The following is a 27,652-nucleotide window of genomic DNA, read 5'->3' as shown; positions in this document are numbered from 1 at the left end:
CCATTCATCCTTTTGTGAGCTATTTGAGCTTGTTTGGTCTGGAGGGGAAGCCTTAGAAGATGGTTAATGTGGGTTGGGCAGAAGTTCAGGGAAACTTTTCCCTTTTTGTAGGGAAAGCCCTGCTGGGGGGATGCCAAGGAGCATCACTGCTGGGGGTGCTCTTTGTGAGCAGTCCCAGTGGTCCCCAAAATACTGTGGGAACTGAGAGGGAGGAGGCAAGAGGGGAGATGGAAAGAGAAAGAGGGGTCTGGCTGTGTTGTGTTCCCCTATTAAATTTTTGGTTTGTTTTTTTTTTTTCCCCTGGATGATTCCTGCTTTCCTGTTTTCAGGCAGAAACAGCAGGTGTTTCCTAAGCACATAACAGATCCCATGGACTGGAGGCTTGGGGTTGGCAGAAGTACCAGGGAAATCAGAGGGGAAAGAGCTCCCTTAATCAGAAAGCCCTTGGATGTAGGTGCAGTGTGAGCAGGAGAAGCTGTCAGCAAGCTCTGGGTGAGCAAGAAAGACAAGCTTTGGATTAGAAAAAAAAAAAATCACCTCTTAAAAAGTTGGTTTTAATTACAGTGATGCCATCTAGGAGAGACAATTTGATATGTAGCTATGGTTTTCACATTTAATACCAATGAAAAATGTTACTGATTTTAAAAAATATAAAACCCATTGGTGTTCAGAGAAAGTATTTTCATGTGGAGTGTTAGGATAAATATCAAGCTGTAACTACAAAAGAAATTTGAAAGCATTTCATATTACATTTGCTGGACTGCAGCCCTTTTCAAACCAAGCTTTTCTTTTACAAGTGAGAACACTGTAAGCTTTCTAAGACCTGAGAAAGCAAATCAAGATTAAATATTATCTTAACTTCATATCCTGCTTAACCAAATAGTTTTGGTAGCTGGGGCTAAAATTAATATTTTTTTTATTTTCTCTATGCCAAAAGATTCAGTTTCCAGTCTTAGTACTGATACAGAATTGTTGGCAAGATACAGACATCTGCAAGTGCCTGGTGCAGGTGGAGGATTTCTGGTTTTGTCAAACCAGACCATTCATAGTGTCTGAAAACCTTCAGGCTTTATTACAGCAGACCTTCTACTCTACAGTTAAGTCAAGTAACCAGATTCAGAGTTTAGAAACAATCTCAAGCAGGTGATTTAGTTGAATTAAGTGCTCTGCTCTGCAGATTTCCAAACGTGCAGCTATTTGGAAATCAACACACAGTTTCTTAGCTGCTGGTTTGTTGGGTTTTTATTCCTAACTTCTCAGTAACAGCATGTTTTTAAGGAGCAGAACAACTAAAAATGGGGTGGGACTCCATGTCCAATGAAGAATTTACAAGAATATTCTGGTTTATGTCCCCAGATGGCAAGAGAACAAGACCTTTATAATGAAATGCCATGATGAAGACTACTTATCCAGTGGGTGACTGTGGGCTGTGGGGAAGATTGCCATAATCCCACCCTTCCTGGAAGATACCTGCTTGTCCAGGGAGACAGGATATGGGGTACAGGAATGCAGGAGGAGGGTACAAGGTTGTTGAGCAAGTTGGGCAGGACATCAGGAGCATTGCTTTTATGACACAAGAAACCAAGGGAAGCAGTTGAGTTGTTGTGTGTCTCACTTTTCCCTCCAGAGGAAAAAAAACTGGGACACAGATATATTAACAGAGCTTAATTAGGATTTTATTTTTTTGAAAACAAGATGGCATTGCTCATCTCCCTGCTGGACTGACAGGGATCCTGGAAGCTGTGAGCAGTCCAGCACTACTTTTCTTGGCATTTTTTTTAATGTTGCCAGCTCTGAAAGCTGAAGGCAGTGCTTCAGCCATTGTGTGGCTGGGTTAGGGTCCCTGCTGATGTCCCCCGTGGCAGGACAATGTGTGGTGGCTCCTTTTGGAGGGTACCATGGCAGCCAGCCATGCCATGCAGACTGTTGGGAATCAGCATTCCTTCATTTCACTGAGCTCCTGGCAGGAATCCCACACAACGCTTTGATTTCAGCAGATCTCTGCTATTTCCTTCTGGGTGTTTTTGTTCTTTTTTTAATCAAAACTTTTTAAAATGGAGAAAATGCCAGCCACTCAAAGCTAGTCTTGATTTTTGCTTTCAGCTCCAACTCTTGCTAAAACCCTCTGTCTGTTTGTGTCTGCAAGTAGTGCCCAAAGTTTGGATAGAGCCAAATGCAAGAAGCAATCCAAGAGACTTGAAAATAGGAATGATGATGCCTCCTCCTCTGAGCTGTTGCTCATCATTTCACAGGGCTTTAGGCATCAGGTTTGTTGTGTGAGTTCTCTCTCAGTAAAATGTGTATCAAACACTGACAGTCCTAGTGCCATTCATATTTATATTCAGTAATCATTCCAGCTCTTGAAAAATCATGTTCAAATTACATGTTCTAGAGCTTTAATTTCCTCTTGCTAACAAGGGAATGATTTGCAAATTCTTGTTTGTCCTCCTCTGTGCCAGAGCCTGGAAGCATTGCTAAGTTGTTACACTGAGTTTCACAAGCAAAGGTGCTTCTTTTTATTTTGTCTAGTTTCTCAATCTCCTGGCTTTCAAAGTACAAAATCCTTTCTGTGAATATGAACATTTTTAAGCACCTGTGCCCTAGAGTAGGATTTCAAGCCTCAAGGTAAGCCTGTCAGAGCTTCATTTAACATGGGATCAATATATATTGATTTCAAATATAGTGTAGGATTAGCCAACAGTCTCTGAGAATGTGTTGCATTCCTTTTTTTCCCCCAGAAAAACCCTCCAAGAAACCTGTAGCCCAAAAGCACTTTTCCTTAGCATTGATTATATCAAATGTCTAAATCCTGGCTCTGCCTGTCTCATTTCTGTGATTTCTTCTCCTGTATCTTCCTTTTGCTTGAAATTAGGCTTTTTATCCTCTAGTGGCATCATTTCATTCTGATTTTTTCAGAAAAAGAGGTGCAGGGTGGGAGGAGAGGAAGGACAGAAAGCTTCATCTCCTTGTAGCCAGGTAGTGGGGCAGAATCATGAAAGATTTGCTGAGTTCAGATGTGCCTTACAGAGACCCAAAAGCAATTTGAGGATATATTCCCAGAGAACCCATTTAGGCTGTCCCTGAAATATCTTGAGTGGATTTATCTTCCCAGTCCCTTGCAGTGAGGTAGGAGTGGAGTGCCACTGCTTACTTTGATAAATGGAGAAGAGGGAGTGTGACTTGTCTAGGGTTGTGTGCCCAGCTCATGGCAAAGATGTGAATTGAATCCAGATCATGTGGCACTGAAACAGACTGTCCAGGGCAGGACTGGAGTCCCCATTATCCCTGGTTTCAAAGCCCTGGAGATGTAGGGATGAGGGACATGGGGCAGAGGTGGCCTTGGCACTGCTGGGGTAATGGTTGGACTTGAGGATCTGAAAGGTGTTTTCCAACCAAAATGATTCTGTAATTCTATGTGTGGCTCAGGCTTCTTCCAGCCTCCCTAGGTTTAAAAAGGAGGTGACACAGGAGAAACTTCAGTGCTGTAAAAAAGGTGGAGAAACAACCAATAAGGAAAATAAGATTTAATATTAGTCACTGTTGAGCTAATGGACCACTACTGGTAACCAAGCCCCTTGCTACTGCTCACCTCAGGGGCTGCTGTTTAGGATTTCAAGCACAGCTCTCATGTGTTTAAGGGGTGATTTCAATGTAATGCCTTGGGCTGTGTAGTGTAGCACTTCTAGGGTCACCACATGTCCTGTGTGGAGGCTGCTGCTGAGTTTAGAGGGGACAGATGAACCACTGGAGTCAATGCCAGGTAACCAAACCCTTGCTGCTAACCCTAAGATTTTGCTCATCTCCCCAGCACAAGTGGGCAGATGCTCATCCTAGATGCATCTCCTGGGGAGATTCTGATTGAACACAAGTGGAAAATGTTTCCCCATGAGGACAGTCAGACCTTGGAATGGTCTCCTAGGGGAAGGAGTGGATTCCCCCACTCTGGAAAGTTTGAAGTCTCAGCTCCAGGGGATGCTGAGACATCTCAGAGAAACAAGAATATGAGAAGGGTTGGAGCAGATGGGCCTTGGGGGCCCTTCCAGCCTGACAGTCTGTGATTCTTGAGAAAAGGGTGTAGTACACAAACACCTGAACATGAACAGGAGTGAGAAGATGTTGATACTAAATTTTCTTTCCTTTTCTTTCTTGCAACAGCTGGTGAAGGGGCTGCAGCAGGAGCTGAACCGGCTCTACACGCTCTTCTGCTCCCGGAATCCGGAGTTTGAGGAGAAAGGAGGGAAAGTCTCAATTGTGTCCCACTCCTTGGGCTGTGTCATCACCTATGACATTATGACTGGCTGGAACCCAGTCAGGCTGTATGAACAGTTGCTGCAGAAAGAGGAGGAGGAGGAGCTTGAAGACCGTTGGATGAGCTATGAGGAGCAACATTTACTTGAGGAACTTTACATCACTAAACAACGGTAATGCACCCACTTCTGGGTTCTAAAGAAAACCACATCCTTAGATGGTGCTCTTGAAGTGCCTTCAGAATTCACTATATCTGTTATCTTTGGTGGTGATGGATAGCAGTGGTAAATCCTAAATGCAGGACACTCCCCCTCAGTTTAGGAAGGAGATTGAGGTGCTGGAGCGGGTCCAAAGGAGGCAACTGGGCTGGTAAAAGGACTCGAGCACAGATCCTATGAGGAGAGGCTGAGGGAGCTGGGGGTGTTGAGGCTGGAGAAGAGGAGGCTCAGGGGAGACCTCATCACTCTCTCCAACTCCCTGAAAGGAGGTTGGAGCCAGGGGGGGGTTGGGCTCTTTTCCCAGGCAACTCTCAGCAAGACAAGAGGGCACAAGAGGTCTCAAGTTGTGCCAGGGGAGGTTTAGGTTGGACATTAGAAAGAATTTCTTTCTGGAGAGGGTGATCAGCCATTGGAATGGGCTGCCCAGGGAAGGGGTGGATTCTCCATCCCTGGAGATATTTCAAAAGAGCCTGGATGTGGCACTCAGTGCCATGGGCTGGGAACTGCAGTGGGAGTGGATCAAGGGTTGGACTTGAGGAGCTCTGAGGTCCCTTCCAACCCAGCCAATTCTAGGATTCTGTGACACAGGGAGCTGCCAGGAGTTCTGAATCCTCATCTGACAGGCTGTACCAGGACCAAGCAAGTAGCTCCTGCTCACTGACCACAGGTCATAACTTGGGGGTGGGCTGTGAGCTTGTAATACTGAGAACTTAGACAGTGAAATTCCTGAGTTTCTGGAGGAAAATGAGGAGTTTTCTGCTTGGCTCAACTCCACCAGCTGGATACAGATGTTGTAAATGCTGTGATGGGTTTATGGGGTTGCTGCTTTGCAGTGGATAATTTAGAAATGTCACCTAGAAATGTCCATGCTGCTGGGTGTGACAAACAGGATTTTGGTTTCAGCACCTTGCAAGTGTTTGTAGGGATTCTCAGTGTCAGGGAACTTTGAAGATCACTGTGATGATTCCACAGGGCTAAGGTGACTTCCCACCCAAACCTGGCTACCAAAGTGCTACAAGCCACCATAGAGAAGGTAGTCATAGTAGCTTGAGCTTTAACCTTTCAAATGAGGTGAGGATAAATTATGACCACAAATCTTCTGGGTTCCTTCTGGAAACCTATCTTACAGTATTGGCAGTACTTTGGAAGCATTAATACAGCATCAGATCTCCTGCAGGGCTTGAATTAGGTGTAATTAGGGCTGGGTTCAGGACATTCCTGCAGATGAAGTGCAATCTTTCTGAGAGAAGGGAAGGAAGAAACTTAATGAAGCTGTCTAGTGGCAAGATGACCCTTCAGGCCCATCACTAGGATATGATTAGGGAAAAATTACTATTTTCACACTCGTGCTTCAGCTCCTTAGGCATCCCCTGAAGAGCTTGAGGTTACATCCCCAGTAATGAATTATTTGACATGGGCACTTCTGTACAGATCAAGTGGCTCTCCCATTTCAGGAGCCATCTTAGTGCAATTCACTCTGAAATGACAGAAAACATGCTGCTGACATCCCATAACTTCTGGATTTCTAGTGTCTTAAGGATGGCAAACACACAGTGGATGAATATTCCACAGTGCAGAGTGACACATGGACAGCACCTGAGGTTGGGTGTTACAACCCTTGGACAACAGTCCAGGAGAGTCAAGAACTCTCCATGCCTTCTTTCTTAAGGCTGAATTGTGCTCATTAAAGCCTATAAATGCTCTTAGGGAAATTTCAGCTCTGGACTTGTTTCTTGCTAATCAGAGGTTGAGCTTAATGAATCTGTCAACATTGATGCTTTTGTGGAACTTGAGGAGATGATGTTTTCCTGCTCTGAAGAGGGCATAATGCTCCAGTGCTGGGGCTGGGGGCTTTTTACTAGTCCATATGAGTACTTTATATTATAGCTGCTTTTTTAATTCAGGCTTAGTAGAAGAAGAAGTTAACAACCTTTTTTAATGATAGTTGGAAAGGTGGGGTTCTGTCCTCTGGGTATTTTACCACTACATATAATTCTCCAGTGCTTGGTCCTGGAGGTTCCTGTGACTCTGTTGGTTGTTTGGGGTTTTTTGTTTGTTTTGTTTTTATAAAAATAAAATAAAACAAGTGATTTGGCCAATAAACCACCAAGGAAACAGGAGGTGAGTCACTGGCTCCTGAGGAAAGGAGGGTTGGCAGCTGCTTGGGGTGGTGAACTAACAAACTGTCACATCTTGATTGATTCTTTCTGTGATCAGAGAAACAGAATTTCACATGCATTGATTCTTAATCCATTGGGCTGCCTCTAAGAAATACTGACACCATCACTCTCTCTTCCCAGCAGACAAAACTGTTGGACCCTACAGAAATGCCTGTTTGGATCAGAGAGGTTAAGGCTGCATTTTTTATTGGATCTCAGAAAGATCTCTATTTTCTAGGTTGAGAGAGATAGAAGAGAGGTTACATGGGTTAAAGGCATCCACCATATCAAAACCACCTGTCTTAAAATTTAAGGTATGTATGTTCAAGAGGTTTTTACTGAATTTTCTACTTGCTGTAAAAATACCTCTGCCTTATGAGTTACTCTACTTACTGCTTTTTTTCGTGTCCCTAGACATGATGTTGGTAGAAGTATTGGTTGAAGTGCCTGTACATGTGTGTAAACATGTTCTTGTATTCATATATGATAATTTATTACAACTATATTTGCTTATATCTAAATATATAAAGCTGCAGATGGTTAATATATTGCACACATGTACAACTATGTGGGAAGGCAAAAGCCATTGGCAAATTACATTAATCACTTACCTTAAATAATTTCTACTTCTTTGACTAATCCATTTTCCTTGGGGACTTCTTCTAACATGTCACACTACTGAGCAAATCTGATTGAATTTCCTCCAGCAGTGGATTTTCCTTCCAAATTACACTGGCTTGACAGCACAAGTTGCTATTAGTCTCCTGAAATAGATTGCTTGCTAGTCAGCTGTATAAATTGCTACAATTTCATATCATTAGGAAAAGGCATTTTCTGGCTTCTTGGTGGGATGTGCAACACTTTCTTGTTGCTTGACAATATCCTGAAATATTAAACTATAAAAATGTGACATGATGGATGGGAAGGAAATAGATTATTGTTTCTTAACTTGCCATTTTTCTTGCCTTCTGAGTTCCAAATGACTCCTAGAAGCCAGGGTCAGTCTTGAGCCATAAAAAAGAGGAAACTAACTGTAATTCAATTTGTCATAGCCTTCTCCTTTTCATCACTGTTTAAAAGTGTCTGTTGTGCTATTATCTCTGCCATCAAGGAAGCTGGAGCCAGGCTGATACTCCTCCAGCTCTGTGAAAGATTATTCTTCACTCAGTTGTGTTTAACAGATCCTTTTCAGAGAAGGGAGGGGGAAAAAAAGGGGTAAGAAAAGAAGGCTAAGTAATCTTCCATTGCAGTATATCATTTTTTCATCTTTATTGGAAAGGAAGATGGTTTATTTCTGTGAAGCTTCACACTGGGGACATTGCTCAAGTGCCTGAGACAGAGCTCCAGGGACAGAGAGAGGCTTTCCATGAAGGTGATGGCCAAGTGCTTCTGCCAAGGGGGATTTCAACAGGAGGATTGAAAGATGATTGCACATCAGCCAGGCCCTCTTAATGAGGGTGATTAGCTTGCTGAAAGAGAAGTAACTGCTTTGTAGGTACTACCTGCATCCTGGCTGTACGTGACAGACCAGAACTTTGGTTAGATCACGAGTTGCTGTTCACCAGAACCTGGCTTTAATTCTGCAGTAAACTTATGCACTGGTCTTCCAGATGTTCTTAGGAAACTCTTTTTCCCCCTAAAAATCAGAACAAGGAGAAAGGACTTCTCTGGGGAAGAAAATAGCAACAGTGGAGGAATTTCTGGACCTTCCATTCACATCATGCAGTGTCCTCAGGCAGCTGCTGAAATGCTGCTGTGGTAGAAAGGTCAGCTGGGAGGAAGGGATTTGATGTGGCTATTTTTTTTTTTTAAGAAATCAGAAGTGTTGCCTTTGTTGGGGTGGTTTGATCTGTCCAGTAACAGGCACAAATTACTTTGGTCTGTGCAATGCAGGACACTTAAGTCTTTGGCCACTGGTTTCCTTGGGCTGCATTATTACAGGAAATGGGTACAGCTGTAATGAAAATGGGTACAGTTATAATGAAAATGGGTACAGTTATAATGAAAATGGGTACAGTTATAATGAAAAATGGGCACAGCTATAATGAAAAATGGGCAGCCACTGCTGATGTGTTGCCTCTTTCAGGAACTGAAACAAATGTCAGGGTGGAAGAGAGTCACTGCTCCTAAATTAAGCAGAGTTACACATGCTTGATGTAGAGCAAGCACAGCAGTAGCTTTTGGCAAGACAAGCAGAAAAATAAATAGAGCAGCTAACTTGGATGGTATCTAATATTAGAGGAAATGATCTGTGTTTGATGGACCCTTTGGGGAGAAAAAAACCCTGAATATATGGAGTCTCTTGGACTCTAATAATGTATTGGACAAGGCATCAGAATGAGAACTTGAGGATGAGGTATCTTTGTGGCATGCTCTCCTCTGCCTCTTCTCAGATGGGACTGTTGAGTAAACTGCTAAATGGTGAGGACCTGAGTAGGTTAAAAGCAAAGGTAAAAAAAAGTTAAAAGTAAATCTTAGATGTGCACCCTTCTCCCTACCAGCTGTGTGGGAGGAGTTGATGTTAAATGCCAAAAGGGGATGAAGAACATGAAACAATGGGGGACAGTGTGAAACTTCCCTCTTTATGACTCTGTGGGACATGGAAATAACTGAGTTGTTGGATGATTTGCAATCCCCATGGGGGAGAGGGGGGCAGGGTGTACTGCAGTTGCTAAAAAGTTCATTAAAATCTGGATTTGATGATCTGTTGGCCCAAAGTGCTTTTCAGGGTTCCTTAGCACTTCTCATTCAGCCAGGGTCACAGAAATTCTTCTTGGAAGTGGCTCCAGATTGTACTTGAACTTGTGGTTTCTCTGCAGCAGCATCTGACAGTCATGGCAAAGTTGATAACAACTCTCATGAATGATTTATGAGATACAAATTTTCCACATGCACAGGAACCATGAGAGCTTAAGGGGATGCTGATATGCAGCCTTATCTGAGAGGAAGAAGCCTTTAAACTGAACACAGAAATGTGCCATGGTAGCTCAGCAGACAGTGACCCAGTTAATTTCCCTGTTTAATGCTGGTGTAAGAGTCTGTTCTCCTTCTCTGCCAAGGCTGCAGAACACTCCAGGCTGCTGGAACAAGGAGAGGCTGCTGCACAGATCTGTATTTCCTCACTCTGGGAGGATGTTTGGGATCCTCCAGGCTGAAAGGCAGCACAGAAACATAAATTGTAATCATCTTCTGTTTCAACATCACCACTAAAGATGGTCATTTGCCCCTTACACTTGCCTCTGCACAGAAGAGCTGTGCTGCCTCTCTTCTGGTGGCTAATTAAGCTTTTTTTCTTTTTTTAATTCTGAAAATACTGCAGTCTTAAATGAACAATTGCTTGGCTCAGCTTCTGCTTAAAATAAAATTAAATTCATTAAAGTCTTCTTTTTATTAATCATAACCAGGAGAAAAGTATTATTCCTGAAATGTCATCTTCTTAAACATTTCCTCTCCACTGTTAAACATGCCCAGGAGTTTATGTGAAGTGCCCCACTCCTGCTTTTAGCAGAAACCCCAAAATTAATGAATGTTTTCTAAAAGATTTTAGTCCTCAATTCCCAGTAGGTTTCATGGCTTAGCAGTCTTCTATTCAGCCACTCTACAAAAGTGCTGACAGTCTGATGGCTGCAATTTAAAGTACTTCATTTTGGAAAGGCTTACTTTTTATTTTAAGCATTCCCTGCTTTGGTTTTGATCTGCTGCCCCCTGTTAAGGTACCCACCAGTTGGTACTTTGTCTTCAAGCACCTCAGAGCTGAAGGGCCTTGTTCAGAAGCTTGTGAATGTAAAAAAAAAAAAAATAGATTGCAAAGAACAGTGCCCTCCAAGAAGAAAATACCTGTCTGTGGCCTCTCTTAATCTGGTGTTTACCAAGAGAAACACTGGGACAAAAGCCATGCACCACCTAACTGCTGAAGCTGTTTATTTTTTGAGATTTTTGCCTGGTCTGTACTTGCCTAAGGTAATTTCATGAAAACATCTTCTAAGCATCTGCTGGCAAGAATAAGTTGGCAGTCACTTGCTCATTTCTTCCTGAAGCAGAAAGACAAATTGTGTCCTCCAGGCACTCCCAACAGGAATATCAGATGGTTGGGGCTAAAGGTTATTTATTCAGTGTAAAGGACTGCACTGCCAATATCTGTTGCCATTGTATTTGAAGATGAGAAAGCTTTTTCTCCAGCCTGCACAAACCTAAGGGTCTGTATAGACACTGATAATAAGAAAGAGCAGCAAGCCTTGCAGTAAACTGGGGTGACAGAGCAGGCTGTGAATGGCTTTGCTAAAGACCTAAATAATTTATTTTTCCCCACTGGACTGGGACTTGCTTATTCTTTTGGAAGGAGGAGGTTGGATAGCAGTGCCAAGTCAGAGGAGGAGGAATGTTTTGTGCAGTGCTGGAATCTGGTAAATGAAATGGACCTTTATTTCCACAGCCTCACTCCATGTGCTGACATACAACGAAGGCATGTGGGAATCCAAGGGTCCTCCACATGCAAGAACACAGTGATTTCTCTGGCTGGTTAAGCAGCAGCACAGAGGATTTTCTCAGCTGTAGTGCCCTGAAAACTGGGGTTTACTGTTGGGAAAGTTAGAGTGAATCACAGAATTGTTTTGTTTGGAAAAGACCTTTCAGATCGAGTCCAACCAAAGGTGAAGTGAAGGTGTGATAATGGTAAACTTTATTTTTGTTGTCTAGGAAAATACTCTAAAGGTTAAAAAAGTAATTTCAATTTAAGAAAATATGACAGGGTTTTATAATGGGTGTTTCTAGGAGATGATGTCTAAGTATGGGTAATGGGATACAAAGCCATTCACCTCTAGCTCAAAGAATCATGGAATAATTGGGGTTGTCAGGGCCCTCTGCAGGTCCCCCAGCCCAACCCCCCTGCAGTATCAGGGACACCCTCACCTAGATCAGGTTGCTCAGAGCCTCCTCAAGCCTCACCTTGAACATCTCCAGGGATGAGACCTCAACCCCCTCCCTGGGCACCCTGTGCCATTGTGCCACTGCCCTCATGGGACACAACTTGTTCCTCACATCCAAACTAAAGCTGCTCTTCTCTAATTTAAACCCATTTTCCCTCATCCTATCCCTCCAGGCCCTTGCACACAGTCCCTCTCCAGCCTTCCTGTAGCCGCTCAGATACTGGAAGGTAAAAACATTCCTGCTTCTCCTCCCCATCCCACTTTGCATTCCCATGCCATGAGCAGGTTGTTTCTAGGAGCTGTCACACTTCTTGCAGCAGCATTTGGGAGGTGGTAGGGAAGAGTTGTGGTAGGAACACTAAAAAGAACAAGGAGGAGATTGTTAACTGGCCAGGGAAGAAGGTGAAGAATCATCACAGTAATTTTGGAGCTTCTTGAGTGGCTTGGTTTGAGGAATGGCAACTGCCACTGTTTGTCTTTAATACTCCATGTAGCTGGCACTTCTACTCCATCAACGTGTAGCAAAACAAGTCATGGAGTACTTGGTGTGGGTAAGATTAAGGAGCTGTGGTAAACTTCAGGAAGTTTCACAAGAAATCAGACTTCAGTCTTTTGAAACTCATCACCATTCCTTCGTGTCTTCCAAATTCTTCTCACTCCAGCCCTGCCAGTCTTGGTAGATTTCTTTCAGTTGAAATATCTAGACTGGAGCTGAGGAAGAAGTTCTTCAGGAGGAGGGTGCTGAGCCTCTGGAACAGATTGCCCAGAGAAGCTGTGGCTGCCCCATCCCTGGAGGTGTTCAAGGCCAGGTCGGATGAGGCTTGGAGCATCCTTGAGAGGTGTCCCTGCAGTGAGGTTGGAGGAGATGATCTCTAAGGTCCCTTCCAACCTCAATCATTCTATGATCTGACTTGTTTTTCACTTTTCCAACTGTGTAGCACCACAAGGTATAAATCTTCTCACAGTAGAGGGAAACAGGAAACTTCCTCTTGCAATATGGATGTTACAGCAAGTCAAAATGGGGAAGACCACTTAAATTGGACAAGTCTCTCACTTGAAACTGAGAAATCGGGAGGGAAAACAGATCCAGCCATGCTGAAAAGGATTCTTTTCATCCTTATTAATGTGGATTAACCTCTCTCCTTAGGTTGAGAATTTCTTTTGTATGGGATCTCCACTTGCAGTCTTCTTGGCACTGCGTGGCATCCGCCCAGGCAACAGTGGGAGTCAAGACCACATTCTGCCCAGGACAATTTGTAATCGCTTACTAAATATTTTTCATCCAACAGATCCAGTGGTGAGTTTTAATTGCAGTTACAAGCTTTTACCTTGATTATTTTTAAGCATCAGCTGGGTGATGATGTGGGATCCTCAAAGCGTGAGCGTGTTACAGCGTGGAGTTGTTTGTTGATGAGTATTGTGCAATGTCTTGGGTTTTATAACTGTGGAGTAACACTTTTTACAAATAATTGCCATAAGTATTGTAAACTTCTCATATTAATAAGCCTAAGATTCAAGATTACTCTGCTTTTTTTTTTTTTTTTTTTGCTAATAATCCTTCTCAGTCAAGCTTCAACTTGTGTTTAGCTTGTTGACTTCCATTAAGCATAATTTGTCCACAGTTACTACTGCTGTTACAAAAGGCTTCACAAGCAGTTTACAAGACACTATAGAAAACAAAAACTTCTAATTTTTTCCCTTCAAGAGGTTCAGAGTAACAGATGGTTAGAGGGGTGGGGTGTATTGTATGAGTGTAGCTTCACCCTGTCCTTACCCTCGTGTAGGCAGCCTGTGTTTGCTGTTACCAAAGGGCATTTGAGCTCATCACTTTGGCAACTTCTCTGATGCAAGCCAGATTTGGGATTTCATGCTTGCTCTAGAATAGTAATTTGGGGGGATGTTTTGTGTTTAAGCCCTACCTGAACCTGTGTATCTTCAAACATCAATCCAAACTTGCTGGTCCTGCTCATCTCAAGGTCTTGTTCAGCTCCAACTACTCCAAACCCAGAATTTAACTGGGACACCTTAGGGAGATTGGCCAGGCTGCAATCTGCAGATATTAATTTTACTTAATTTTAAGATGAAGAAGTGCAGGATGCTTTTCTCCATCTAAGTAAACAAAGAGAAGTAAAGAATTAACAGAAATACTCCTTTTTTTTTTTTTTTTTAAGCACACCAAGTCTTGGTTTGCACAGGGATCATCAAAAAAAATGTTTGCATTGCCAGATTCCCCCTCCACCTTGTGCTGTGCAGAATCAGTTTAACTGTACAGAAAGTTTGTTCTGTCAGTACAAACATCTGTTAACAGTGACTTGTGTGTTGGAAACAAAAATATGGAGTAGGAGTGTTGCAGAGAAATGTCCAAATGTGAATGCACACACAAGTGAACCAGAACATAAACCCACTGTTCTGTCACTGGGCTTCAGTCATTACAAATATTTTGGATTTGAGGTTGGAGATGACTGGGTGTGGGAAGGGAATGTGATTATTTATGGGGTTTTTTTTTTTAAGCCTTGACACTGAGGATCCTCTTTTCCAAATCACTCTCACAGGCCTATAGACTAGAACCTTTGATTCTGAAACACTACAGCAATATTTCACCTGTCCAGATCCACTGGTACAACACTGCAAACCCTCTACCTTATGAGCACATGAAGCCAAGTTTTCTTAACCCAACAAAAGAACCTACCTCAGTTACTGATAGTGAAAGTGCTTCAGCTGCACCAAGCCCAACTACTTCACCAGTCATGGTTCGACGCCACTACGGGGAGTCCATAACAAACATAGGCAAAGCAAGTATATTAGGTAAGTGGTATTTATGGCCTCTTTTTAATTATATTTTTTTTTAAAGAACCTTTGTAGAGCTTTGCTGGTTGTGGTGCAACCATAAGTGAGCTGTTTCAGTTTGTTCTGTATAGGTATATAGCTTGGTTTAATCCCAACTGATCCTTATTTTGAAGAAGAGAGTTTATGGATGCTGGATTCAAGGCTTCCAGGGAGAGGATGTGGGTTGGGGAGTTGATGTTATTGCTGCCTTATTGTTGTCTGCCTTATTGAAGTAACATGGTGATTTAAGAGTTTCTACTCTACTTCGTGGGGGGGAAAAAAAAGGAAATTAAAACTTGTTTTGTGACTACATTTTCTACTGTTGGCAAATAGGAGAAAAATCACTCCATGTAAGCTATTGCAATTCCATTTAACTCATGATTTTACAATAGGAAATTCAGGCTGTTTTAATATGAAGTCTGTCCCCTTTTGGCTTTCTGTTTCAAAATAAGCCCTGGTTTAACTGAGCTTAAATTCCCTTACCCTGGAGCTTATATTTGAGCAGGCACTTGCAGTTTTTGTTGACTCAAGGCTTTTCTTTAACTCTCCATGTGGGACTTTTCAAGAAGCCTCGTGTGACCGAGTGCCAGGGCTCATCCCAATCAAATAAGTAAAGTATATAAAAGCAGTTTAGTCCCTAAAGCAGAATTACACAGCAGGGTTACTATAGTAACTTTAATGTCATGCCCATAAGGTGGCAGCAAAGGCAGGAGAAAACATCACAAAGATCTTTGCTTTTACACCCCTCTTCCCAAGCAACCAAAACAGTGATTTTAAAGGATGATAGAGCATTTCTACGTCTTTTTAGGAGCAGTGTCTTAAATAACCTGATGGGATTTTTTCCTCCTGAAGGTGCTAACACTCTTATAAGGCATTTTTGTCTCAATCTTAAGACTTTTTATAAAAGAGGGATCTGTAAAAGTACCACGATTTCTTGCTGCAGAAGCGTTCTCGTGTCTTTCTGTTCTCCCTAACAACAGTTTCCAAATGACAGCCTTTGCCTGGGAGCTGGATTAATCTCCTGGTAAACAGGGCACACTTAGGTGAGACTGAGCTGTTCCCACCCTAGAGAAGCATGAACAGTGTTTTCCTTCATCTGTCACTCAGCTCTAACTGATGGGTGTTACCCTGACTTTATTTTGCGGTTTGATTTTGCTGCCCTTGTGCTTCTTGTTTGTTTCTTGTGTTTTTTTGCTGAATGCAGGAGCTGCAAGTATTGGGAAGGGCCTCGGTGGGATGCTTTTTTCCAGGTTTGGTAGATCCAGTACAACCACCCCCCAGAGCCTGGAGACAGGAAAAGATGGAGGTGATGGGGAGGACAAGAAGGCCACCACGGTGGGGACACCACCTCTGCCACACAGCGGCTCAGGATTTCTGGAACCCATAGGTTAGTGAAGAGGGGAGATTGAGGTGACACATCAGGAAAAAAATCCTTTGGTGTGAGGGGACAGGCTGAGCCCCTGTCCCAGGTTTCATCAGAGAACTCACATCAAAGGGTTTTGGGTTTTTTTGCAAGGGCATGGAGTGAAACAATGAGGGAGAACAGTTTCAAACTGAAAGAGGGGAGATTGAGGTGAGATGTGAGGAAGAAATAGTTTGTTGTGAGGGTGCTGAGCCCCTGTGCCAGGTTTCCCAGAGAAGCTGTGGCTGCCCCATCCCTGGCAGTGTCTCAGCCCAGGTTGGATGGGGCTTGGAGCAACCTGGGCTGGTGGGAGGTGTCCCTGACCATGGCAGGGGGGATGAAACCAGATGAACTTTAAGATCCCTTCCAACCCAAACCATTCTATGAGTCTGCCTCACAAACCCCATGGAAACAAGACGTATAGTGAGGAAACAAGACCTGTGTGTTGTGGGAAGCTGGAGGTTCTGGAACAGTATGTGCCCTTATTCAATTTTGTTGCCTTGTTGTAGTCATAAATATTGAATATTTAGGATCTCGGGTAGTGGTAGGACTAAGGGGAATGGATTAAAACTAGAAGTGGGAGGTAGATTCAGATTGGACATTAGGAAAAGGTTCTTCACCAGGAGGGTGGTGAAGGAAGAGGTTGCCCATGGAGGTGGTGGAAGCCCCATCCCTGGAAGTTTTTAAGGCCAAGTTGGATGGGGCTTGGAGCAACCTGATCCAGTGGGAGGTGTCCCTGGCCATGCAGGGGGTTGGAACTGGGTGAGCTTTAAGGTCCCTTCCATCCCTGCCAATTCTGTGAATCCATTCCTGCTTTTTGAATCTCTTAAGACAGTCCAAGGAGTGACTTTGTGCTCTCTTTTTTATCCTTTTTTCTTTTAAAGGAGCTTTATCTGTGTGTGTGCAGTTACATACACACCACATCTATATGTACACACATACACAGGTGTGAGTTTTGGCTAATGAGATCAGTATATTAAAAGTTCCTAGACTCCCAGTAGAAAAAGCAAGATAACCACTGCAGAGAATCCCATTCACCTTCTACAATAAAATGGATTTATTAGATCTCCCTGTACATTTGCAATTCTGATGCAATCTGAATTTAAAGCCATGTATGACTGGAAACAGAAGCTGCCCTTGTCCTCATCTGAACTGCCCAGAACATAAAGTGGAATTTTTGCAGCTGGTTTTCTTTCTCTCTTTATTTTTTTTTTTTAATATAAGTACTTTTTTTATAGAAATTCCTGCTTAACTTTCTTCCTGAACTTTTCACTGGCACTGTTGCCAGGCGTTGCTCAGAAATTCACACTTGATTTTCTTTCTAAACTTCTCATTGGCACTGTTGCCAGGCAGGGGTGGCTTTTTGTTGGTTTTTTTCTTTTTTTTTTTTCTTTTTTTTTTTTTTGCAATTGAAGGAGTCCCAAGTATGTTGTATCTTGTGATAGCATTCACGTGATCCATTGCTGTCCATCCATCACTCTGAATTTCAAGAGGCAGCCTGTCTGAGCCAGTATCTGAGGACTGAGACTTTGTTTTAAACTTGAGGGACTTTATTTAAACTTGAGGGAAGCAGAGTGGCACAGGGCTGAATATTGTGGAGCTGCCAACGAGGTCCTTTCAGGGAAGGTTGGCACGTCAAGGGCTTTCTGTCCCATTCCTGCATCCCTCCCTGCTGAAAGCCCATCCCTGCTCCATAGAAGCAGAATGTGGAGCAGAGGCCAGCAAGGCTGGAGAGCTGAATGATGCAATCCCCCACCAAAGGATTTGCTTCTGAGAGGGCAGGCACTGGGGTTTGGCTGCCTCCCAAGTTCCTGTAACCTCCTCTCCTCAGAGGGAGACAGAGTCATTCAGGGCGTCCTTCCTGCAGGCTGACTGGGGGTTTTTTTTTGGGTTGGTTTTTTTTTTTTTTTTTTTTTTTTTTTGAATATATGTCTTAGTGGGAAGTGACTGTGGTTGTTTCCTGGTATTCCAAGATTCTGACTCCTTCTGCTTGCAGAGTGGTTTTAAGGCTCCTGTGAAAAGAAGAATTCACATTGGTTCCCTCGAGTGCCACCCTGCCACTTTCACCCTCCCTTTCACCCAGCTATTCAAATTCCTTGAAACTGGCTTTGATAAATGGTTGCATTTTTTACTCAATATGGGGTTTTGGCTTTTGTAGGAGGCTTTTTTGCCTTGTCCCCTTTTCTTCTGTTGCTCCTTGTAGAAATTTCCTAACCACTGAAGTGCCTTTAACAATAGGTTTGCCATTGGCCCTCTTAAACATGCAGTGACAATTGCTTTGGATCTGGTATTAATCAATCCCATTCCATTGAAATGGAAGGATAACTGCTGAAATAGATTTGGAATAATCTGGAAATGAAAAGGGATAGCACTGTGTAGGGACAACTGGCTTTCAGAAAAGGACTTAGAATATTGGGTGGAGTCAGTCTTGCCACTGAAGATGCAAAAAAATCTATTTATTTCAGAAAATTCTGAGCATCCACATTCTGAAAGTTAATGTTTCCCTCTGGAGCCTCAATATTTGGTGGCTACTTCTATGTGCAGCTATCTTAAGGAGGACAAATAATTGTATTTATAGAGTTACCATAAGGGAAACAGCTGCATTTAAAAATGCCAACTTTCTCCAAGCTTAAGTTTTCTCCTTTTGTTTCTTTTCCCCCTGAACTAAGCACCATGGTTAGGTCAGGTTTGTGCTAAATGCACAGAAAATGCATAAAAAATGGATGTAGATGTTATTAAAAATGACAGTTCAATATTAAATGTAAAAACAGTGATATTGCTTGCATCTGATACACAGCAAGTAGAATCTGGACTGAAAACTGATGGAAAAACCCACCAGTATTATTTTTTTCTGCTGACACACGGTTCTAAGAAGGTTTGTTTTGGTTTTTTCTTCTTCCATTTCTAGTGGAACTGGAGCACAGGATTGATTTTGAGCTCAGGGAAGGCCTGGTGGAGAGCAGATACTGGTCTGCAGTCACATCACACACTGCCTATTGGTCCTCGCTGGATATTGCTCTTTTCCTTCTGACCTTCATGTACAAACATGACCAGGAAGATGGTGACAAATCCAATTTAGACACTATATGAATTTTTGTCTGGGGATGGGAAAGGAAATGTTGAAGCAAATGGCACAAACCAGATGTTTTACTGTTGAGCTGCAGTATCCATGGCATGGAGGTTTCAGGTTTAAGTGCATGTTTGGATTTTTTTTTTTTTTTTTTTTTTTCCTATTTCTAAAGAGCAAAACTGATTTGTATTTGAAAGCACTTTACAGTTTTAAACATTTTGCAGTGCTGAATCAGACCTGAAATGATTCCAAATTCTTGTTACTTTTGACTGTATGAAGAGCCAATCCACCATGTAGCATCCTATGAGCAGGGTTGTGCAGTGTGCCTGGGTGACATTCTTGTTAATGACCATAATTGCTGTTCAGTTCATGAAAATATAAAATATTAGTTGATTAAAAAAAAAAAAAAACCAACAAACCAACCCAAACAAACAAAGCTAAATTAATTTCCATTAACAAAAATATATGTTAGATACAAACCTAAAACTGCCATGTTCTGATGTTTTCTGTATCAGTAAATAACAAATGCTGGTGTCATTTTTCTAGGGATCTATTCAGCCCCACATCCAATTATCCACAGTAACATTGAAAGAACCATTCTGACTGCTGGCTTCTGAGGGCATATTGTATGTGACACATTTAGAAACTAATGCTGAAAAAAGCATGAAGCAAATATCTGAAATACTGTAATTATAATTTATTATTATCTCTAATTGTTTCATTTTATCCCAGTGTATAAAACATTACTTTTTTACTGGTTTCTTTTGACATAATTTAAGAACCACATTTATTTTCTACAGTGTTAAGACTTTTTCTCAGAAATACATATCTTTGTACTACTATTCAAATGAATATATGGACACTGTGGCACACTTTAAGTATTTTTTCATTAAAAATAAATATTTGTGGTTTCACACAAATTACATCAGTCAGATTCTTCTCAAAGGTAAGTAACTGACTTTGGTTTTTAGGTCCCAAATGTTTCTCAGGCATGTGATGGTCTTGACCTCACATTAAACTTGGTTTGCAGAGGATCCAGCTGTACTTTGCTTACAATTTTTAAATGTATATGTCTATATATATAAAAATGTATATTTTTGCCCAAGGATCCTGTCAAGAGGAAAGAGAGCAGCATAAAATAAACTTGATGAGGCCTGAGAATACCAGAGCTTAGATTAGGTTTGTATCTGAAACTAATTCAGCAGCAGTCAAGAGAGAAATGTTGTGATGAAAGGAAATAATCCCCAAATGAAACACTAAAAGGTCATTGCTGGGATTTTAAAACAATGTGGAAGGCTCTGGAGCAGAAGTGTGAGATATATGGCCTCTGAGCTGAGGTATTTATGGTCTGTATGGCATATGGAGAAGCTGCAGGATTTAAACTTTTGTTTAAAAGAAAAAAAAATAATAATAATCAGGCTGTGGTGTTGGTGAAGAGCAGTTGTAAGAAGATGTGGCAATATCAGCCCAAATGAGCAGGCAGCAACTCAGAGATGTGGGAACCCCCAAGATGGCCCTTCCTGAAATTCTAGGGGGGAAAAGGAGGTTATATTCCCAAATAAAATTTCCCTGGTCTGTGGTGCAGTGGGGAAGGAATTGGGAGCTAGGCCAGCATGTTGGGGTTTGGCATTTAGGAACAATTAAATAGGGAGAGGGGGAAACAATGGCAAAAAAAAAAAAAAAAAAAAAAGGCAAGGGAGGAGTGGAGGGGAATGGAAGAAGCTGACAGAAAAAGCAGAGCTATAAATGCAGTGAACCAGCACCCAGCAGATGTCCAGACAGTGTAAAGGACCTTACTTCAGTGTGGATCTCTGAAAAAAAATCCCTCCAGCCTGGGTGAGTTGTAACTCTTCTGCCTGACATGTTTACTTTGGTTGATGAACAGTCATAAAAAATGAAAATAAGCCTCTCAGAGAAGGCAGCTTGACACCTCTGCTCCAGAAACACACAGGCTTTTGTTTACATTACTGTGGCTTTCCAGATAAGTTGTTTAATCAGCTCTTCCTAATTAGGAGAACTTAAACATAAAAGGAGAATCTCCTTTCATATTTAGAACGTGCAAAACATTCCCACATGTGCTGGGTTTGTGTTTCAGTGCTTTGGGAAGTGGATCAGGTCACTGCTGTGAGATCCCATTTCCCTTGCTGGATCTCCCCTGGATCTCTTTTTAAACACTGTAAACAAAAAGGGGGTTAATTCCTGTAATTCTTGTGGTCTGTGTAAACTCTGCTGTTGTCCAGAACACGTTTCAGATTTATGGAATCTCCTCCTTGCATCAGGACATGCTGGTACTTGCTGACTGCTCTCCATATAAGGGGTGAGATCCTATGTTTCTGTTGGAAAATCGTGGAGAAGATGGAGCTGGGAAGTATAAACCATAGTGCTGGGAGGAGAAGGGAGAAAAAGGATCAATACTTGTTCATTGATTTGCATCTTTCCTGAGTTAACTTAGGTATTTATGGTTCTGTTCTGATTTTTAACCTCGTGGTGAATCTCCTCATCTCCAAGCTTCATTATGAGCATAAAACCTCAAAAGAGTAAGTGGAGAGCCCCTCTGAAGTGTATGCAAAAGATGGTAAGCACACTTGTGGGCAGGCTTTCATCTTTTTAATCCTAAAAAAAAAAATAAAAAATCACCTGCAGAGATGAAATACTATTTGAAAATTCAGTTTGGAAGTCACCAGAAAAAGAGATGCCCCTTTTCTGTTCTGCAGGGTAACACAGATTCAAGCAGGGTCAGGTCTCTGCGTGCTGAAGTCTGAATTTCACACTTAAATCTTGCTGGTCAGATGGTCTGTGGCATAATACAGAGCTGGAATGTCCTGGCTTCCAGTTACTGTCTTGTTTTCCTCTGCAAGAATGATGTTTAGCTGTACAAGCTGTGTTGACTGGTGGTTTTTCTTGGGAAACCAAGATAAGGGAAACGTCCTGAGCTGCTGTCAGTCTTCTGACTGATACTGAGCTGTGTTTTCTGAAGCTTGGCCTTCAGTACTTTGTCCAAAATTCATGTTTACTGGGTTTTTTTGCTACAAGGTCATTTTTACAGATAATTGGCCTGAAGTATTATTTTTAATTTTTTTTTTTTTTTTTAACTGAAGTTCATCCCTTTTAATTACTCTGTGGTGCTTCTACCACAACCTCAATTCCCCTGCACTTTCTGCTTTTATTTCCCTTGCTTCTGGACTTGGAGGCTTTGTTTGAGAGTGATAGCCTAGCTGGCCATCTTTAATTCTTTTATTTCCTCTCCTAATGAGTATTATGAGGCTGAACTGGAGCACGTTTCACATTCTCATACATATCTTCCACCTCTTCCTCCTCCTCTTGTCCTGGTGCTCATTTCCCACTCTGCTTTTCCATCAAGCCAGCACTGCCCATAGATAAATCAGTAGGAATTGATTTTTTTTTTTGTTTCCAAGTTGAATTTATGAATCACTATGACAACTGCTTGCTGTTAAGATACTTCATGTGTATTTGTCTGCCCTCTACCCAGCAAATTGATTGGAAATTCCTTGTTCTCTCTTTTTCCATGATTAGCTTGGGGATGGGGTTTCTATTCCTGCTGTTGGACTGGGAGTGATTGACCTGTGGTGTTTTACAGGGTCATCTCCCCCAGCCCTGCCCCACATCATGGGTGAGCATCAGGGTGATGGTCAGGGAGCCTTTTTACACACCAAGACCCAGGAATAGAGGCTGCCAGAGCTCCTGTGTTATTTTCAGTTCTCCAAGCATCACCTTCCTGGTCCCTCCACAGCTACAGTTGTAGCCATTTTTCATCTCTTCCCCAGAGTCTGGGCCTGTTGTCTTTGCTCATCTTGCAAAAAAAACCTTTAAAAACCTTTATTGAAAATGTCACCTGTGTGACAGTCCCATGGTTTGGTTTATCAGATGATGCTTTTCTTGCATTCTGTTGTTTTTCTTGCATTCCATGTTTAAGCTGCATTTAAGAATAGTTTTCCACAAAATCAAACTTCTTTTGCATTCATTTTTCTTAGAATCAGGGAATAATATGGGTTGAAAGGCACATTTAAAGGTCCCCCAGCCCAACCCCCCTGCAGTATCAGGGACACCCTCACCTAGATCAGGTTGCTCAGAGCCTCCTCAAGCCTCACCTTGAATATCTCCAGGGATGAGACCTCAACCCCCTCCCTGGGCACCCTGTGCCATTGCTCCACATTTTTTCCTTCCTCTTCCATAGGGATTTTTTTAGCACAGCTTCTCCCCAGTAGCACTCAAGCCTCTTCTTGAAGCATTCAGGTTTCCATTTCTGCTCTGATTTCTGTCCAGCAGGGTTGAAGCTTCCTTCATGCTTGTTCAAGCTTGGCCTGGGTGTCCTCAAGACTTCAAGAGGAAGCTTCAAAACCCACTTAAGAGGCAAATGTTGCCATTGGAATCCCCAAGAACCCTGAAAGCTCAGCGTGTTCAGGTTTCAGAGATGGGTTTGCATGTTCTCCCTCACCACATTTGTGTCCTCTCTGGTCACCACCATTGGTCAGATGGACCCTGGGACTGCCCAAGCATTTTCTGTCAGTGAATTTTGGCACATTAGGGAGCAGTGGGGTCTGGGCTGGCCTCTCTCAAGAATCTCCAGCACTTTGGGGTTTTCCTGAGTCCTTTGGTGGCCTATTGGCTCACACTTTGCAGTAAATGTCACAATATTTGGTGTTTGTCTTCACGCCCCCATTGCCCAGTTGACATTGTCTCCTCTTCCAAGGAGTGAGAGCAGAAGTCCTGAGGATAACTTGAGGATAGTCAAAGTTTCAGGTCACCCTGGAGGTCTGTGCTCCCACTAGAAAACCAATTCCAAGACCTAAATTCCCCATCTTCCCAGCTGCAGTTGCAGCAGCTCTTGACTAGAGGACCTTGGCCAATCCTTTCCCTTGGAGAGTGAAAAGTCCATGAGACCCTTGCAAACCTGAGATGTCCCAGGAGCCAACTCTTGTGGTTTTGAAATCCTTGATGATTTATCCAGAGAGAGCATTTTCAGCTGCCACAGATTAACTTCTCTCTTTGGTTCTTAAATAAAATACCATTTTTCCCCTGTTCCCTGGTGCCTCATTGCCTGCAAGCCTGGGTATGGGAGAGATGAAATGCAAACCCCTCCACAGACTGCAGCCCTGACCAGATGCTCCAGCTCCACTCACCATCCACTTTGTTGTTCTGGTTGCTTTTATGGCTCCTTTTATCTCCTAAAAAGCCAGGATCTCATCTCAGAGTGGTCCCATCCTTTGTGCTGCAGCTCAGGGTCTTACTATTTACAGGGTCTTACTATTGACAGGGCCTTACTATTGACAGGGTCTTATTACTTCACAGGACCCCTTGCTAACAAAGATCCTTGATTGCCATTTTAAAAACAGAATTTCCAAGTGTGATTTTGCCCAAGTATCTCACTCAGGTTTTTGGGATTTCCTGCTCTCTGCACTTTCTAAGAAGGCTCCTTGAACTTGGGTTTTGAACTCACTATGGGTGGTTCAAGCAGAAATTAATTTTACCTGATGCATTAAGAACCCAGATTTTATTTCTCTAGGACATGGTATCTCTGATAAGATGACAAACCACCTCAGGTACCAGTGTGGCCCTGCTGATGCTACTTCTGTCACCTCCAGCTCCCAAACTGGCTGAAACAAAGGTCTTAATTTCAGTGATGATGTTCTGTGAGTGCCTTTAGTGCTTGTTGCTCTTCCTGCCTTTTCTGTAGAATATGGATTAGGTGGGGAAATAAAAGCTTTTGGCCTTTAGGTCAGCACTGAACCCTTCAACCTCTTGATGGGAGGGACCATGGTGTAATGAATATTGACCTCTCTGTGCTGATGGTGTCCAAAGAGCCTCTCAGCAAGGAGAGGGTTGAAATATATGTTTGGTTTTTTTTTTTTTTTTTTTTTGGTCAAATTTCTCTGCCTGCAAAGCCCCGAGTGGTTGGAAACCAAAGCTATGGAAAGGGAAGAAGCTGCTGAATCTGAATTTGTGATATCTTTCTATCCACTGCTATCTCACACCTCCCAAAATGGGAAACGAGTTTGTGCTGCCCCTGGGGAGAGGCTGAGGGACCACGTTCTCTTTGCTATATTTTCACAGCTTGTGTTTCTAGAGCTGAGGCACTACAGGCACGAGGATTTTAGACACCAAATATTCAGGTGTTGCAGGGCAAGGACCCAGTAGGTTCCTGGAGATGGAGCCAAGTTGGATGCACCCTGAGCAGCAGGAAAGGAATTTTGGGTGATCAGGGTGGGCAGAGGCTGAGCTTGCTCGAAGTCTGAGGGTGCTGGTGCTCCTCAAACCTGGGTGCTGAGCTGGTGGGTGCCACAGAAAACTGCCCAAAAAGAGGGAGAGGAGTTTTCCCTTGCCACGTTTGCCATGGGGATACCACGAGCCCTGAGGTTCATCCCTGGGGTCTGGCTGGGCAGGACCAGGCTCCCCCAGGGTAGGTGTTTCCTAATGTGAATTACTGTGGGAACACAAAATAGGCAAAAAAACTTTGCAAGATGAAGAAAACCCTCCAGAAAGTGCCCAAAATTTTAATCTCTGATCCTACTTTTTCCTCCTGCTCCCATTCTGTTGAGCTGAGGGGACAAACGAGAAGCAAAAATCCCAATGTCCTACTCTGATGACTTCCCAGAATATTTAATGTTGCTGGATTTGTCAGAAATCACTTTAACATTCAGAATTACTTTGAAATACCCAATACTTTCAGTTTAAAAATCACCTGCTCAGCAGCCCTGGGTGCACTTTCAGTAAGGAAATGTTCAAACCTATTTGTGGAGCAGGACAAACCAATTCCCACCCCAACCCCAGGGCTCTCCCAGCTGCTGCCTGACAGGAGGGAGGGTGTCCCAGTGATGCCACCAGTGTGTCCCCCCAGTATTTCCTCAGCCTGGGAAGGGTCCTTCACTTAACCCTTGTGCTCTGTGTGAAATAGTGGTGGAGAAGGAATCTTGACCCAGCTTGGGAAGGGTCCTTCACTTAACCCTTGTGCTCTGTGTGAGATGGTGGAGAAGGAATCTTGACCCAGCTTGGGAAGGGTCCTTCACTTAACCCTTGTGCTCTGTGTAAGGTGAGGGAGTGTTGGAGAAGGAATCTTGACCCAGCTTGTTTGCAAGCACTTGATGTTCAGCTTTGGGTGTTTTGTAGGATGGGCTGAGACTGAAGCAGCAGCTGAATATTCTGTGTTTTCAAGGCATGATGTTGAGGTGGGACAGTTGTTCCTCTTGGCACAATCCTCAGCCTTTCTCCTTCACACTTAGCACCAGGCTCCCCTTGCATGCAACAGCATGTGAGTTTTCTTCCTTTTTTTTTTTTGTTTTTTTCCTTTTTTGTTTTTTTGTTTTTTTGTTTAATTTTCACACCAAGCAGAGGATTAAAAACCAGCAGGGAGTTGAGGTCACTTTGTGGTGGCTGCAGGAAAGGGAAGAGGTCAGAAATGTTCCTTCCAGTGATGCGTGCTGTGCTCTCACGACAGAAACCTGCTGCCTGCTTCGTGCTGGCCACAGCATCTGTACTGGGGAGGGGGGAGAGGAAAGAGGGGGAAGAAGCAAAATAAAAGCAGGCAGGAGCAGGGCTGATTAAATCAAGGCAAAGCTTGGCAGCCCTGGGGAACAGCCTGATGTGTATCAGCCAGCACGTGTTCCACACATGTCGGAGCTTGGTGCTCCCATCAGGAGGGGTGGGGGGCAAGGCAGATGGCAGCAAGGAGGACACGAGCTGAGGCACTTTCCTCCTACCAGGGCCTTTCCTCTGCCTCATTCTGCACCCACTTATTTTTCAGGGTTGAGTGATCCCTTCCCACTCACCCCGAGTGCCCCTGAGCCAACGTTGTGATGCTCATCCAAACCCTACCAGAGCTGTGCTGGGCACTGGGGAGGCTGCACCCCAAATCCTGGGCTCAGTTCTGGGCCCCTGAGGACAAGAAGGAGATTGAGGGGCTGAAGTGTGTCCAGAGAAGGGAATGGAGCTGGGGAAGGGTCTGGAGCAGAAGTCTGCCCAGGAGCAGCTGAGGGAGCTGGGGGTGTTGATCCTGGAGCAGAGGAGGCTGAGGGGAGACCTTCTGGCTCTCTGCAAGCCCCTGAGAGGAGGTTGGAGCCAGGGGGGGTCGGGCTCTGCTCCCAAGGAACAAGGGATGGGAGAAGAGGAAAGAGCCTCAAGTTGTGCCAGGGGAGGTTTAGGTTGGAGCTGGGGAAGAATTTCTCCCTGGAAAGGGTTGTCAGGGCCTGGCCCAGGCTGCCCAGGGCAGGGCTGGAGTCCCCATCATCCCTGGAGGGGTTTCAGAGCCCTGGAGATGTGGGGATGAGGGACATGGGGCAGGGGTGGACTTAGCAGAGTTAACAGTTGGACTTGATGATTTTAAAGGTCTTTTCCAACCTGAATTATTCCATAATAATAATAATAATTCTTAAATCTTGGTTCACAAAGCCAAGCCATGGCACGGCATAATTCAAAGAGGCAAGAGGACCAGTTGGAGGCTAAAGAGAAATAAAGGAAGGGTTTTTATTGTAGCCACGCTTCCCAAAACTACTTATCTGAGCAGCAGTGCTTGGTGCCTGGAGTAGGGTCAGGGCATTTCTCTGCTCTGTGCCTGGAGGATGACAGCTGAGCAGCTTCCTTTGCAAGATCTGCAGATGCTGCTCTGGCCCTCAGCTGTCAGCTGGGTGAGGAGAAGGATGTTTGTGATGCTGAGGGACATGGGGCAGAGGTGGCCTTGGCACTGCTGGGATGAACTGGTGGGCTTGATGGCACAAAGCTTTTCCCAGTGGTGTTTCCTTGCTCCAGTGGCCACACTCAGTCCTTCTGGGGAGCCCAACTCCTCTCCACTT

At 43.5% G+C, this 27,652-nt stretch overlaps 1 protein-coding gene across 4 annotated transcripts in view; it reads left to right on the top strand.

Moving 5' to 3' along the window:
- Positions 1 to 19,768, top strand: part of DDHD1 (DDHD domain containing 1) — a 71,136-nt gene extending 51,368 nt beyond the window's left edge. For all 4 annotated transcript variants that reach the window (XM_071745174.1, XM_071745175.1, XM_071745176.1 and 1 more), the window contains 6 exons: positions 4,156 to 4,421; positions 6,864 to 6,939; positions 12,698 to 12,847; positions 14,103 to 14,355; positions 15,581 to 15,763; positions 18,687 to 19,768. In XM_071745174.1, the coding sequence (XP_071601275.1) occupies positions 4,156 to 4,421; positions 6,864 to 6,939; positions 12,698 to 12,847; positions 14,103 to 14,355; positions 15,581 to 15,763; positions 18,687 to 18,868 (1,110 nt within the window). In that variant the 3' untranslated portion in view covers positions 18,869 to 19,768. The remainder of the gene's footprint in view (positions 1 to 4,155; positions 4,422 to 6,863; positions 6,940 to 12,697; positions 12,848 to 14,102; positions 14,356 to 15,580; positions 15,764 to 18,686) is intronic.
- The last annotated feature ends 7,884 nt before the right edge of the window (positions 19,769 to 27,652 follow it).

Source organism: Heliangelus exortis, chromosome 5, assembly GCF_036169615.1.
Source record: "Heliangelus exortis chromosome 5, bHelExo1.hap1, whole genome shotgun sequence".
NCBI lineage: Eukaryota > Metazoa > Chordata > Aves > Apodiformes > Trochilidae > Heliangelus > Heliangelus exortis.
Note: the sequence above shows the minus strand (reverse complement) of the source record. Positions and strands in the feature narration are given on the sequence as shown.